The sequence below is a fragment of the Mus pahari genome, chromosome 14 (assembly GCF_900095145.1).
Source record: "Mus pahari chromosome 14, PAHARI_EIJ_v1.1, whole genome shotgun sequence".
NCBI classification, from domain to species: Eukaryota; Metazoa; Chordata; class Mammalia; order Rodentia; family Muridae; genus Mus; species Mus pahari.
Window position 1 is genome coordinate 45186068 of NC_034603.1, and position 13382 is coordinate 45199449.

At 53.7% G+C, this 13382-nt stretch overlaps 2 protein-coding genes across 4 annotated transcripts in view; one reads left to right on the forward strand and one right to left on the reverse strand.

The window, feature by feature from the left end:
• The window catches only part of Ankrd13b (ankyrin repeat domain 13B), a 19271-nt gene extending 9127 nt beyond the window's left edge, over positions 1 to 10144 (reverse strand). For all 3 annotated transcript variants that reach the window (XM_021212593.2, XM_029545974.1, XM_029545975.1), the window contains exon 1: positions 9908 to 10144. In XM_021212593.2, coding sequence (XP_021068252.1) covers positions 9908 to 10021 — 114 coding nt within the window. In that variant the 5' untranslated portion in view covers positions 10022 to 10144. The remainder of the gene's footprint in view (positions 1 to 9907) is intronic.
• On the forward strand, positions 10034 to 11811 carry LOC110331820 (wiskott-Aldrich syndrome protein homolog). The gene is made up of 3 exons (XM_021212693.1): positions 10034 to 10085; positions 10153 to 10468; positions 10887 to 11811. The coding sequence occupies exons 1-3, from the start codon at positions 10034 to 10036 to the stop codon at positions 10987 to 10989; spliced, it is 471 nt and encodes a 156-aa protein (XP_021068352.1). The 3' UTR covers positions 10990 to 11811.
• Positions 11812 to 13382: the final 1571 nt, after the last annotated feature.

The following is a 13382-nucleotide window of genomic DNA, read 5'->3' on the forward strand; positions in this document are numbered from 1 at the left end:
CTCACTTTGTAGACCAGGCTGGCCTCGAACTCAGAAATCCGCCTGCCTCTGCCTCCCAAGTGCTGGGATTAAAGGCGTGCGCCACCACGCCCGGCTTGAGAACCACTACTTTTTAAAGGAAGACAAAAATTTAGGTATTTAACATGCATCTGCACATCCAACATCCAGTCAACACTTGGAAGATGAAATAGGATGCAGGATGTGTTGGCTCAGACCTGTAATCCTAACGGACAGGAGGCAAATGTAGCAGTTCAGATAGCTTGGACTATGTACGGAGATTGTCTCCAAAGCGAACCACGCATGCTCTCTGGTGTATCTTACTTTCTGCGGCGTGCCTCTCTTTCTCTTAACTCTCAGATTTAAACCGTTATTAAATCCCAACTCAATGTCATTTAAAAAAACAGCCACTCTTCAAAAATTACTACACACGTCATGGAAAACACGGTCTGCAATCAAGAGGCAAGAGCACTCAGTAGACACTCAGAAAGCAGACAGTGGTGATACTTGGAGTTTTCTTTTGCTGATTTCCGAGTGAGCCTGCGCTATGAAGCCCAAGCTGGCACTGACACTGCTCTCCCCTCCACCCTCCTCAGTTGGTTGTTGTTATTGTAGTGGGGAGGAGTTAAGACAGCATCTTAGCTGGCCTTGAACACAGGAGGCAGCTAAGGCTAGTCTTAGATCCTTGATCCTCTTACCTCAGCCTCCCAAGTACTGGGACTATAAGCGTGTGCTACCACACACAGCCTGACATCTGTAGACCTAGGTCAAGGACCTCCAGGTGCCATCACCATAAATTGCCATGATGGCCCCAGAATCCAATGACTAATGTCTTTACAGAACACACAGAAATAGAGACAAAGACTATGCAACCATAGGCACTGGGTGCCTGGTGCTACGGGAAGTCGGAACAGGCAGGGACAGGGTCTTCTCTAGAGACATGGAAGGCATATGCCTCTTACTGACACTTGAGAATTCTGAGAGTAAATTTGGGGTCTTTTGTCTTAGGGTTTTGTTTTTTGTTTTTCAACACAGGGCCTCACTATGTAGCCCTGGCTGTCCTGGAACTTGCTCTGTAGACCAGGCTGGCCTTGAATACACAGAGCTCCACCTGCCTCTGCCTCCCAAGTGCTGGGATCAAAGGCGTGCGCTCCTACCCTCAACTGTAAGTTTTTCTTTTAACTCATCCGTTTTGGGGGCAATTTGTTGTGGAAATGACTACGAAGATAAACCTACAGAACCGAGAAACACAATGTCCCCATAATCAGCTGATGCCAGGCCCCTCACCATCAGTAAGACGGAAGGCGCTACCAGGAAACCTAAACAGCCCTAAAGAAAGGGCTGGCTCAGCTGGACAAACAGAAAGTGCCTCTCTCTCGCTTCTCAGTGGAAGGGATACAAGCCCAAAGGCAGCAGTGGAAGCTCACAGTGCCTGGGTGGAGGAAAGGAAGACTCCACGTAAAACTCTATACCTCATGAAAATACTCTTCCAAAATGGAGGGGAAATGGGGAGTCTGTGGTGGGCCACAGCTAAGAGAACCGACTGCCAGAAGATGTGTGGAAAACGGTCAGGTGGGAAGAAAATGATACCAGATGGAGACACGGATCTACACAAAGGAGTGGAGAACGCCAAAAATGTTACATTTGCAAGTATGAGAATGTCAGTAAAATATTTAAAACCCACAAGAATAAAGAGATGTCAGTGGATGAGAATCTTGACACATCTTCAGAAGATGGACGGTGGCTGAGACTCACGTCTGACTTTAGTGTAACAGAGGAAGCCAGCGTCCACAGTTGGGGAGGGAACCCAGAACAGCAAGCCAGGTCACCCCAAGCTCATCAGCAGGAAGTGTGCTGGACTTGGGGACACTGACCACAGCAAAGGACAAGGTTATAGGACACAACACTGGTGCCCCTTCCACTGGATCCAAGCTATCAGCAGCCAGAATGCCGTTGTGTCTTCTTTCCACCGTCCCACCCCTCCACCCAGGTAAGGTAGAGTTCTTCCTTGGAGGAAGTGATGGCCCCAATGACCTCTGAATAGAGATGTTTGGAGTCCCCATGATGCCCAGTTGTCCTATATGTCAGTGAGCTCCACACCCCACCCTCACAAGTATCCCTGCAGCCACATGGGACTAGCCACCGGAGACAAAGTGTCCATTGTGAAACCAACCCAAGTAGACAATGAGATGCTGGGAGGTGGCCGGGGTCCCACGGAGACTGCCTCTGCAGGCAGTGAAAGGAACCTGGTGGGGGCAGCAATGTGCACCCTCAGGAAAGGATGGGAAGATGACTGAGTGCCCCTGCCTCCTGTGACTCCAGTCTTTGCTCGCTGCCCTGTGCTCACTTGGGAAGCATCTTCTGCACTTTCCCCCCCGGCAGCTGCCCCTGGCTCCTCTCACAGTGGACAGCGCCTCCCTTCACTGCACATTCAGGTTAAAGCGTACAGCACAGGCTTGCGGCAAGACGGCTCTGCAGGTAATGGCACCTGCCATCAAACCTAATCACCCAAGGCCGATCTCAAGGACCTACGCGCCGAAGGGAGAGAACTGACTTCCAAAATTGTCCTCTGACCTCAACTCGTGTACAGTGACGTACTCATGCCGAGAGAGAGAGAGAGAGAGAGAGAGAGAGAGAGAGAGAGAGAGAGAGAGAGAGAGAGAGAGATATTAAACCTTTAAAAATAAAAACCTGTATATCCTCTCTTTCCTTCACCCTCCATATTTAACCAACCCACTAGCATGACCTGTAGGCTCAACCTTCAGCGTAGAACTAGATCTCCCTCAGTTCCCAGCACTCAGGCTACCACGCTGCTCCCAGCCACGGACCTGTCACATGGCACCTCAGTCTCCCCATCTCTCTTCATGTCACCTCTCTCATGCCTCCACATGACCAAGCCAAACTGAATGCAGCGAAAGCAGAGAGGCAGCTCAGTGGTTAGAAACATGAGTTGCTCTTGTTGAGGAGCCACGTTCAGGTCCCAGCTCCTAAATGGTATCTCACAATAACCAGTAACTCCAGTTCCAGTGGATCTGATGGTCTCCTCTGACCTCTGAGGATGCCAGGCATGTATGTGATACACATACATACAGGCAGGCAAAGCACTCCTAGACATAAAATAAGATAAATAAAATGAAATGAAATTTGCTCAGGACTTGACACACTTTAGCACAAAGCTCTCTGGTGGGTTTTTGTGTGTTAGTGCAGAACCCTAGCCCTGGACTTCTGAAACTCATTTACCTCACCCACCCTCCCACCCTCCCACACCCACTCCTATTACCAGCCTGCTCTGTCATCTTAGAAATGATCCCTTGGATACCCCAATATTATGATTTGTCCCTCAAAGATTTATGTGCTGGAAGCCCAGTCCCCCCTCATACATCAGGATAGAAAGGCAGCGGATTTCTGAGAGCCTCGGGCCACAGGGTGGTGATTCAGGTGTGGGCACCACCCTGGGAAGGACAGGCTCACAAGAGCAGGCTGGGTCTCAGGGGACTGAATCAGCTCCCACAAGAATTGGTCACTATCACATGAGTTCAGCTTCCTGGCTCTCCGCCCCATCCCACCCCGGTGTTCCTTCTGTATGCCCTGATTTAGTCACTCCACTGTGGCACAGCCAGGTGGTCTAGGCCAGATGCTCCTTGAACTCCCCCTTTGACCTTCCCAGCTCCCAGAGTCTCAGCTACTGTGACCTACAACAACCCCTGTTCCTTGTGAAGTCTTCAGTTATGCTAAAGGGTTCTTGTTTTGTTTTGGTGGTGTGGGGGAATCAAAGCCAGGGTATGTCTTGCTGTCTGCTAGGCAAGTGCTGTACCACAGGGCCACAGCCCTAAGCCATCAGAAATTCTGTCACAGCAACACAAACAAGCTGAGTGCCTATAGAACCTTTCTCTCTCACTTCTGGTTGCCACCAAATGTCACATCCTTAGCTTAGTCTGCCCTGACAACCAACCTGAGGTGACAGTTGCTGCTTATCTCTCCGCTGTCCCTTATCCTGTCTCAATCTCTGCAGCACCCCAGGCTCCTTTGCTCTCAGTGTCCCTCACTCAGGCTCTGCACACTGCAAGGCTGGATCCTGCCTATTTTGCTCATCAGTGTCTTCCCAGGCCCTGGACAGCATCTGGCCTGTAACCAGTGGCTAATGCACATTTGTTAAATAAATGCACAGATGACTACATTGAGGGTCAGGAGAGAGTAATAATAATTTTAAAAAGCATGAGAGTGATAAACCAAGAGATATACTTCTGGGAGTATTTGTAATTACACAGGTGAGCCCAGTGAGTACAGGCGGTGGGTAGTGGAAGACAGGAAGCTGTCTCGGTAGAAACCCAAGAGCTGGGGAGAGGGTGGGTGCTCAAAGCACTGCTCTGGAGGCCACACCCAGACTGAACACCCCCAGAGGGGTTCACGCCTCCTCAGACACCTGCACTCACAGCACATACCCACATGCAGACACACAATTTTAAAATAAAATAAATATTTTTAACTTAAAAAAAAAACCTCCTATAAACAACTAAATATGTTAAACCATGAAAATGAATTCACTTGTCAAAACTAAGACATTTATTTGGGTGCATGAGAGAAAGACCGTCCAGTGGTTCATGGTGTTGATGTCCCATCATGAGGACCAACATCCACGTCAGGTAGCTCACAAGTGCCTGGAAGTCCAGCTCCAAGATCTGATGTGTCTTCTGGCATCCCAGAGCTTGTCCTCCCAGAATTGCAGACACACACAAATAAAAATAAACCTTTTTTAAAAGACAATTTCAAGGCCAGGTGTGCTGGCACTGGTACATGTGCACAGGCATAAACATACCTTAAACCACGGTTCTAAAACACAAATGGGCTCAGGACTTGACATCTCTGTTGTGGCATGCGCTTACGCATGTGTGTGTGTGTGTGTGTGCGCGCGCACACAGATGAGTGTAATAACATTTTCTCTTTTTTGTTTCTGAGACTAGGTTTCTCTATGTAGCCCTAGCTGTCCTAGAACTTGCTCTGTAGATGAGGCTGGCCTCGAACTCACACCACTGCTGCCCAGCTAAAATTTTCTTTTTCTTTATTTTTTACTTTTTACTTGTCTGGATGTTTTTCCTACATGTATGTCTGGGCACTGTGTGTATTCTTGTGCCTGTGAAGGCGGCCAGAAAAGGGTACTGGGTCCCTGAAACTGCTCATAGATGGTTGTGAGTTACCATGTGGGGTTTTTGGTTTGTTTTGGGGGGGGGGGGCAGGGGAGGTTAAATGAACCCAGGTCCTCTGCAAGAGCAGCAACTCCTCTTAGGCACTGAGCTATCTCTCCAACTAGTAATAATTTTTTTTCAAAGAGGTGAATAAATTTTTTAAACAATCCAACAGGTACTTCCCCCAGGGTTTCAGGTGAGCTACTGGGCATTCCCCCACCCTTCCCCTGATGCCCTTGCTAAGGTAGCTAACGAGGCCACAGGGAACCAGCAGGCACTCTGCCTGGGCCCAGGGCCCCTGTGGGCCTCAGCTCTCAGCTCTGCAGACTAGACCTGCAAGGTGGACACCTTTCCCTACCCAACTCCTCAGACTGTTCCCAGCATCTGCCCTCAGGCAACACTGATTCCAGGGCCCATCTGGACCCCCCGTGCACCGACCCAGACCCTAAAGCAGCTCTCCTCTCCTATCCAGAGCAGGGCCTACAGCACAAGTGGCACTTTGCCCTGGACCCAGGTGGGAGAATTCATTAATTTCGTCTGCAAAAGCTCACAGCTGTTTGTTTAATTGCCGCAATGAAAAGGTTTCCATGAAACCCAACACCGGCCCTCCCCACAGAGAGAGAAGAGCCTCCTGGACCCAGCAGGCTCAGAGGGAATCAAAGCAGAAGTCCTTAGATGTAAGGGCTGGGGCTCCCTGGGCAGAAGCTTCCCTGCCCCCACCCAGGAGCAGCACCCCGTGCACCCTCACACCGGCCCGCACCGCTTCCAGTGCTCGTCCTACTGACACCCCTGAACCTGTGCACCCTCAACCACACAGGCATAGGTGTGCCTAGCGGCTCTCTAGCCCTGCAGGAGCTCCCTTGTGTAATGTGTGCTTGGTAAGGGCACACTCAGTCTAAACACCCACACGCACTAGCAGGGTGTTTTTTCAAACTCTTTCAGCATGGACAAAAACCGTTTGTCAAGTAAAGCCTTAAAAACACTTGCCAAAGGCCGGACGTGGTGGCGCACGCCTTTAATCCCAGCACTCGGGAGGCAGAGGCAGGCAGATTTCTGAGTTCGAGGCCAGCCTGGTCTACAGAGTGAGTTCCAGGACAGCCAGGACTACACAGAGAAGCCCTGTCTCGAAAAACCAAAAAAAAACCAACAACACTTGCCAAATATACAGTAAATCTGAGCACGGAGAAGGGCGGGAGCTCCAAGAGCCTTGGCCACTGGGCCTCCTCTCTCTCCCCTGCCGGCTGCCCACCCACCCCTCCTCCCCAGTCCTAGGAAAAATGGCTGGAGTCTGATTTTGTCATTGCTTCTGAGAGCTGCCCACCGAACATGGGGCACAGGGACAGGCATGCCTGAGCTGTCTCAGGGGTAATGAGGGTTGAGCGTATCTTCTCAGAGTGCACGGGGTACAGGAGTACTGTGGTCACAGGGAAGGGGGGCGGGGAGGGGGACTGACTCTCCACCCTTCCATCCAGCTGTGACCCTTCCTTCCTTCCATCCCAGAACTCACTGATTTGGATGAATGGAGGCTTTTGAGGTTTGTGGCTCTCTCTGCTGACCTTCCTAGCTTACTAAATGTGGTGTTAGCCCACACCCAGGCCTGCCTACTGTTCTGCAGGTCCTAGGTGTCCCGTATCCCTCCCCCACCCCACCCCCGAGGTTCCCTTCATAACTGGTACTTCTTTTTAATTCATGTGCATTGGTGTTTTGCCTGCATGTTTGTGTGTGTGAAGGTGTTAGATCCCCTGGAACTTGAGTTACCTATATGGCAATTGTGAGCTGCCATATAGGTGCTGAGAATTAAACCCAGGTCCTCTGGAAAAGCAGCCAGTGCTCTTAGTCACTGAGCCATCTCCCCCACCCCCATAACTGGTACTTTTAGCAGGGTCCCACAACCCCATCTCACTGAGCTCTAAGTGGAAAAGATGAATGGAGAAAGCCGGACGAAGGGCCAGGACAGAGGCAGCCCCAGAAACAAACAAACAAACAAAACGCAATGATTCCCAAGGCCCTAGTAGGACCCCCTTCAGAATCCTTGCTGTGAGGAGAACAATCCTATTCCCAGGGCCATCCCTGCTCCCTCACCCTGAGGGAACTCATGACTCCAGAACCTGGGCCATGCCAGGCTGAGGAGAAGTGACATAAACTGCTCCCAACCACCAGCTCTCCTGCCTGGCAGGGTGCCAGGCTCCGGCTAGGTTCCTTCCAGCCCAGCACCTCTTAACTGCTCACCACTCCCAGAAGAGCCCCCAGGAGCTGAGCCACTCGGAAAGCTCTCTGTTCAGCCCTACTCAGCCAGCCAGCATTGCCAGGCCTGCCCACGGGAGGCCTCTGCAGGCCTTTGTTGGAGCAAAGCAAAAGCAGCTATGCCAAGCAAGGACCAAGGAGCCCCGGCTGCCAAGTGCTTGAGGAAAGCCTGGCGGGTTTCTACGGTGGCTTGTGCCAGGAGCTCTTGAGGTCAGGGACCCCCACACACCATCTGGATGATAAGAGTCTACAGGAGTGCTCTAATAATGACCTCAGGTGACTCAACCCCAGGTTTGTCCTCTGAGAGGACATCATAATTCCCCAAAGATGATAGAGTGCACATTTGAATCCAAGTGTCGCTCTGGGTCAGCCCTGGGGTTAAGGTACAGCCAGGGACTCTCCCATCCAGGCTGACTGACGTGTTGCTTCCTGGTGTTCTGGAGGGAGGGAGGGTACCTTGCTTGGACTCCCCATGGATGAACAAGAGTTAATGTAACTGGTGCCCTATATTCTCCTGGCTTGGATCAAGAACAGGCGAGGCTGGTGTCCATTTCAATGTCACATTAACTCACCAGGGCCAGAATAAGGTGAGCATGGTACCTAGCTACTATGGCAGCCAGAGCTTGAGAGGAATGTCTAAACAGCCCTGGCCACCATGACTTCAGCAGCTCCCCAGTCCAACCTCCGGCAAGATGGCTGACTTGAGGTCTGTCAGCAGAGGTCTTAATGAAAAAGCCCTTTTCTGAAACATTCCACTCCTCTCTCGTTTTTAGGAAAAGGACCACCCACACCCTTTGGATAAGGGAGGAGAGCTGAGGCACTCAGGATTCAGTTTCTAGTCTTCTAACAATCCCTAGATCTTTAGGGACTTCCTCAGGCAAGGAAAATGAAGAGCAGCCAGAGAAAGCCGGATTGGATCTTTACGTCCTGTGTTCCGCACACTGTAATCCCAGAACCAAATCTCCTCCAGGGCAGGCATTGGGACCTTGGATTTGCTCTCCCAGGCTCTCTGACCTCCTGTCTTTACAAAGCCCTTATGACAGATAAACTAACTTGGGAGGACCTGGTGGAAGCAGAGGCAGAAAGGAAGTGAACCCCTAGGCCGGCCCAGAGCCTTGCAGACCCGGGTTATGTTATTATTAAACGGGATGCAATGCAGAGCCGAATGCTGTACTGGTCTGGAGGCTCGGAGTGAATGTCAGACAGGCCAGCCCTCTCTGCTTCACAGTCTGATGTCCAGCCTTGGCCCCTTCCCTTGGGAATTAGATAGGTCTTCGAACTGAGCTACCATGATGTAGGAAGTGGACCTACGGCCCCTAAGCTTCAGACCCTAATCGAGCCTGCAAATTTGAATCTTTAAGCAATCCAGGGTAGCCTGGGCCCAGCTCTGCCCACTGCTTCGCCTGAGGGGGTGGAGGGTAATGTTGGCACCGTGACTGCTTTGCCAGTTGCCAGCTGGGGTGGCAAGGCAGAATTAAGGACTATTGGTGACTTTGCACCCACCCTTATCCCGAAGAATGACCTGACGGAGAAACCATCCCCCAGGCTTCCTGCTCGGTTGGGTTTTCAGATACAGATGTACCTGATACTATGTAGCCCCGGCTGCTCTGCAACATGAAGTCCACCAGCTGGCCTTACACTTGTAACAACCCTCCTGCCTCTGCCTCCCCGGTGCTGAGACTACAGGCATGCACTGCCACTTCTGGCTCCCCGGCTTCTTTGAAGTCGCTGCCCAACCCAAAGCTGTCTGACCCACAGGTTTCTATGATTGGCAGAAAGCAGGGAACCCCTGTTCTGTGCAGGACCTCAAGTCCTTCCTATGGCCCCCTGGCTTCCTCCACGGTGAGAAGGTAGGCCCTAGCACCAAGAGGCAGGAGAGCGCCTTTCAGCACCTGGACAAGGCCCTCCGGAGCATCCCAGAAGGGTCTTTCTCATTCCTGGCTCCGAAGCCAGGGCTGGGATCTGAAGCACCCATAGACTCTGTCCACTCTAAACAAATAGAGACCTGGTTCACCAGGAAGTGAGAGGGCACTGGGTGGGGCTGGAATGCCCGCGGGTGCCACACAGCTTGTTCCCCGATCTGTGTGGGCCCCCACCCCACGCAGGCCTTTCCCATCTCTGCACATTCACGCGGAGATGTCATGTCGCGCCTAGATGGAGTAGGGTGGACTCTCCCACCACATGGAGCACAGACAGATCCGACAACCCCTCCCTGTAATCCCTTCAAGCCCCAACGGAGAAGAACACAGGGCCCCTCCACACCAGTCTCGGAGGGCCCGGAACACGTGTGGGCCACTGGTCCTGGAACCAGAGAAGCAGGCGGGGGCTGCTGCCATCACCCACTTCAGGTCAACAAGCACAAAAGCGGCAGCTGCAAACAAAGAAGCGCTGCAAACTAGCCGGGGAGGCGGGACAGGTGGCGCCGCGCCCCCTCCCCAAGCCGCGCGGGCGTGCGGGGCCATGGTCCCCGACGGCGCTCCTACCTGGCCGGCGCGGACCTCCTTCTCCAGCTCCCGGTGGCGGTTGTGCCACACGAGGTAGTGCAGCGGGTACTTGCCCTCGGGCCCCTTCCTGGCGGAGGCGTTGGCGGGGATCATCGCCCGCTCCTCATGCCGGGGCCGCGGCGCCCGGCCCGCGGGGAGGGACGGCGCGGGAGCCCGGGCCCGGGGCCGCGGGGCGGACGGCCGGAGCTAGCTGCTCGCGGGGCTGCGGCTCGGGCATGTGCGAGCGGCGGCGGCGGGCGGGGGCGGCGCGCCCGGCGTGGTGCGGGCGGCGGGCGTCCTCGGGAGGCGGCGGCGGGAGGCGCGGAGCAGCCCCCACCCGCCCTGGGAGGGAGCGGGCACTCGGCGGCACGCGGCCTCGCGCCTCCCCTCCCACACCCCCGCACACAAAGACGCCTCTCGCCGGAGGGAGCAGGGACCCGCAGCTGGAGCGGGGGCGCACGGGGCGCCGGCCCCGGGGTCGCCGCCGTCGCCGCAGGGACGCGCGCCCGCACCCTCCGGCTCCCCTAAGCCGCATAGCCCGGCCCTCAGCCTGAGCGGACGGTGAGGGACAAACGGATGCGGGGAAGAGAGGAGGGGACCCGGGTGCGCCGAGCTGGGCTAGATACAGCTCGGCCCCGCAGCATCATGGGGCTTGTAGTCCGCCTGGTAGAACTGTGCGTTTCGGATGACCAGAGATGGTCTGGAACTGATTTCCTGGGAGGGTGGACAGAGAGTCAGCCTCAGCCGAAGCGGAGGCCTTACTTGGATGCCAGGTGGGTTGGGGCGCGCCTCCACCCTTTGGCATGTTGCCTTTTGCAAGGAAATGGGGGAGGCTTTGAGGTCTGACCTGAAGGGTTGGGTCGGGGGACTGTGGCCTGCAGAAGTGAGCTTGGGTCCCAGGGAGGGTAAAGTACCAAGGGTCATTGAAGCAGCCAGGGATCTGATAATCGAAATATTTCTCAAATCTTTGCTCTCTCAGAAAATTAAACCCCAACTTCCACACATCACATTGGAAAAGAGGTTGTCTTATGAGGCGAAGAAGACAGTCTTTCCCCTTCATTGCTCAGCAAGAACCAGGATGAGGTTGAGCAAAGACAGCAGCAGCAGGTGGCACTTCCCCACCTCCATCCCATGTGGGTCCCTGCCTAAAAGAAATGACTGAGTCCAGATTGCCTCCTTCCTGAATGAGCAGAGAGACAAGCGCTTCCACAAGAAGCCCTTGCAGAGAGTGTGGTCAAAGTCAAATTGGCCTCTGTGTCGGCCACCTGCAAATGGTAAAAGGACCAAGATGCCTTGGGAGAGAAAATGTCAAGAGAGTTGTATGTAAATACCATAACAATTGCTTGATCTTAAACAAATTGCTCGTCCTTCTGAGTTTCTGGGCCCACTCACCTCTAAACTGGGATCAGATAACTACCTCATGGGATAAGCTAAGGGTACGAACTGCCTGAAAACGGCCCCTCTCTCCTTCAACCAGGCTGAGGCAGGTGGTAGGAACGAATATGTTGCCTTCCTCGAGCCCACCTCAAGGCAGAAATAAGGAATTCCTGGACAACCCGACTTAGAACAACAAACTAGAGAGTGTTTGTGTGGGAGGTGACAGCAAAAGCTTGCAAACTCCTTGCGCCCTTCTTGGGTTTCTTTGTGTGTTGTTCTCCCCTGCTTCCTGCTCACCCAGCGGTGCCAGGCCCGGGAGGACTGAGGGAGGAGTAGACGGCCTCGCCCCTTTCTGCAGCCTGGGAGGAGCCGGCAGGCGGCTCTGCAGCCCAGGGCCGCAGCCCACCTCCACCGCCAGGGGTCAGCAGAGTGTCGTGATTGCAGCCCGAGTTGAGGAGGGGGCCAGAGAAAGGAGGGGGCAACCAGGAGAGGTCGCGGGAATGCATCATTAAATCGTTTTCAGAACCTTGTGTGTGATTCCATTCATTTGAGCTGTTCTGTTCCTGGGATGGTGACAGCTTCGGGGAAGCCAGAAACCCTTCTTCCCCTTCTTCAGGCTCTAAAGCTTGGCAGTGGTGAGGTTGGGGGTTCTGCAACAAAGTTTGGACGGTGTAAGCCAGGGCCCCTCCCTGGCAGTCCCTGAGCCAATAGGGAGATAGGGTGGCCGGGGCGGGGGGACGTGAATCATTCTTCCCCTGCACACCCTGTATTCCAAGAGAGAGGCCAGCATGCATTTGGAGGCTAGGTTGCCCTTTTGCCAGATGGCCGGCTACCGACACGAAGCCCAGGTCGCTTTCCCTTTGGTCTGAACGCCCTGGCTGCCACGTGCTCGAGACGCGCCCACACAGCGAAGAAACAAAGGCAGCCAAGCGACGTGGCTGCCAGCAGCTGCCTCGACATTTAATAAATGAAATTCCATAGCTGGGGGTCGATCCGGGGTGAACGGGCGGCCACTGCTCCTGGGCTGCGCGCCCAGTTTCAGCTGCTAGACTGCTTCCCACCTCCATTGCTGGGGCCACCAAGCCTACAGACTCTTGGGTATGAGTGCAGCATGGGGTGGCATAACCACCACCCTTTGCTGGCAGAAGCCCCACCTGCTGAGCTGCTGGCTGGGGGTGAGGGGTGTCTGCAAGATTTTTTTTTTAAGGTGAGATTATAAATATATCCTGTGGATCACAATTTCAAACAAACTTGTCAATCTGGGTTGCAGCAAAAGGCGATGGAACTTTGCGTGTATTTTGGGTGGTGTGACTCATAAGCATTACTTGTCTCCCCCTAGGGAAGGAGCCTGCCCACCCACAAGTCACTGCTGCTCTGGCATTGCTGGGAGAAATAGTCCCACTCAGACACCCCTATCCAAGGACTCCCCCCCAAACCTCCGTTTATTACTGAGCAGGAACCCCTGACACCCAGGAATCTCCCTTAACTCTGTCACCACTGATCTGCCCCTTCCCCTAGCGCGCGCGCCGCCCCCCAACCTGGCGTTGGGTGCTTTTGCCCTCTCCATAAGCTGAGTTCTCTGACAGCCCTTTTGCGGCTGTAGGGGTGGGGGCTGGGCACAAACGGGTCACACGTGTATGGGGGAGCATGCTCAGTGTGGGGTACACCCACGTGCAACATGCACTTTAGTTCCTTGCTCCCCCCTCACCCCCGTCTCCATGAGAAGTCCAAGAAGAAGAAAAAAAGATCCTTACAAAAATTGGCTCCTGATATAAGCATATGCTCAGGATACATATACACCCGTCGGGCGGCCCGGAAACATCGTTGATGCACACGAAACAGATAGCAAGTTATTACTGGTGCACACAACACTCTTAATAATCACCCAGATTCTTTGCTTTCCTATTTGAAACAAGAATGATGTATTTTTAGTCCCACAGAGAGGGAGTCACACTTAAGTGACCTCTCGGGCACCTGGCCGTCCATATTGGTGGTAGTGAGAGTACACCGCAGGGATATGGCCACAGACCCACCTGGACACTGACTTGGACACAGGGAACCAGAACACACACCTCGCCCCAACCCAGCCTCTGACCGC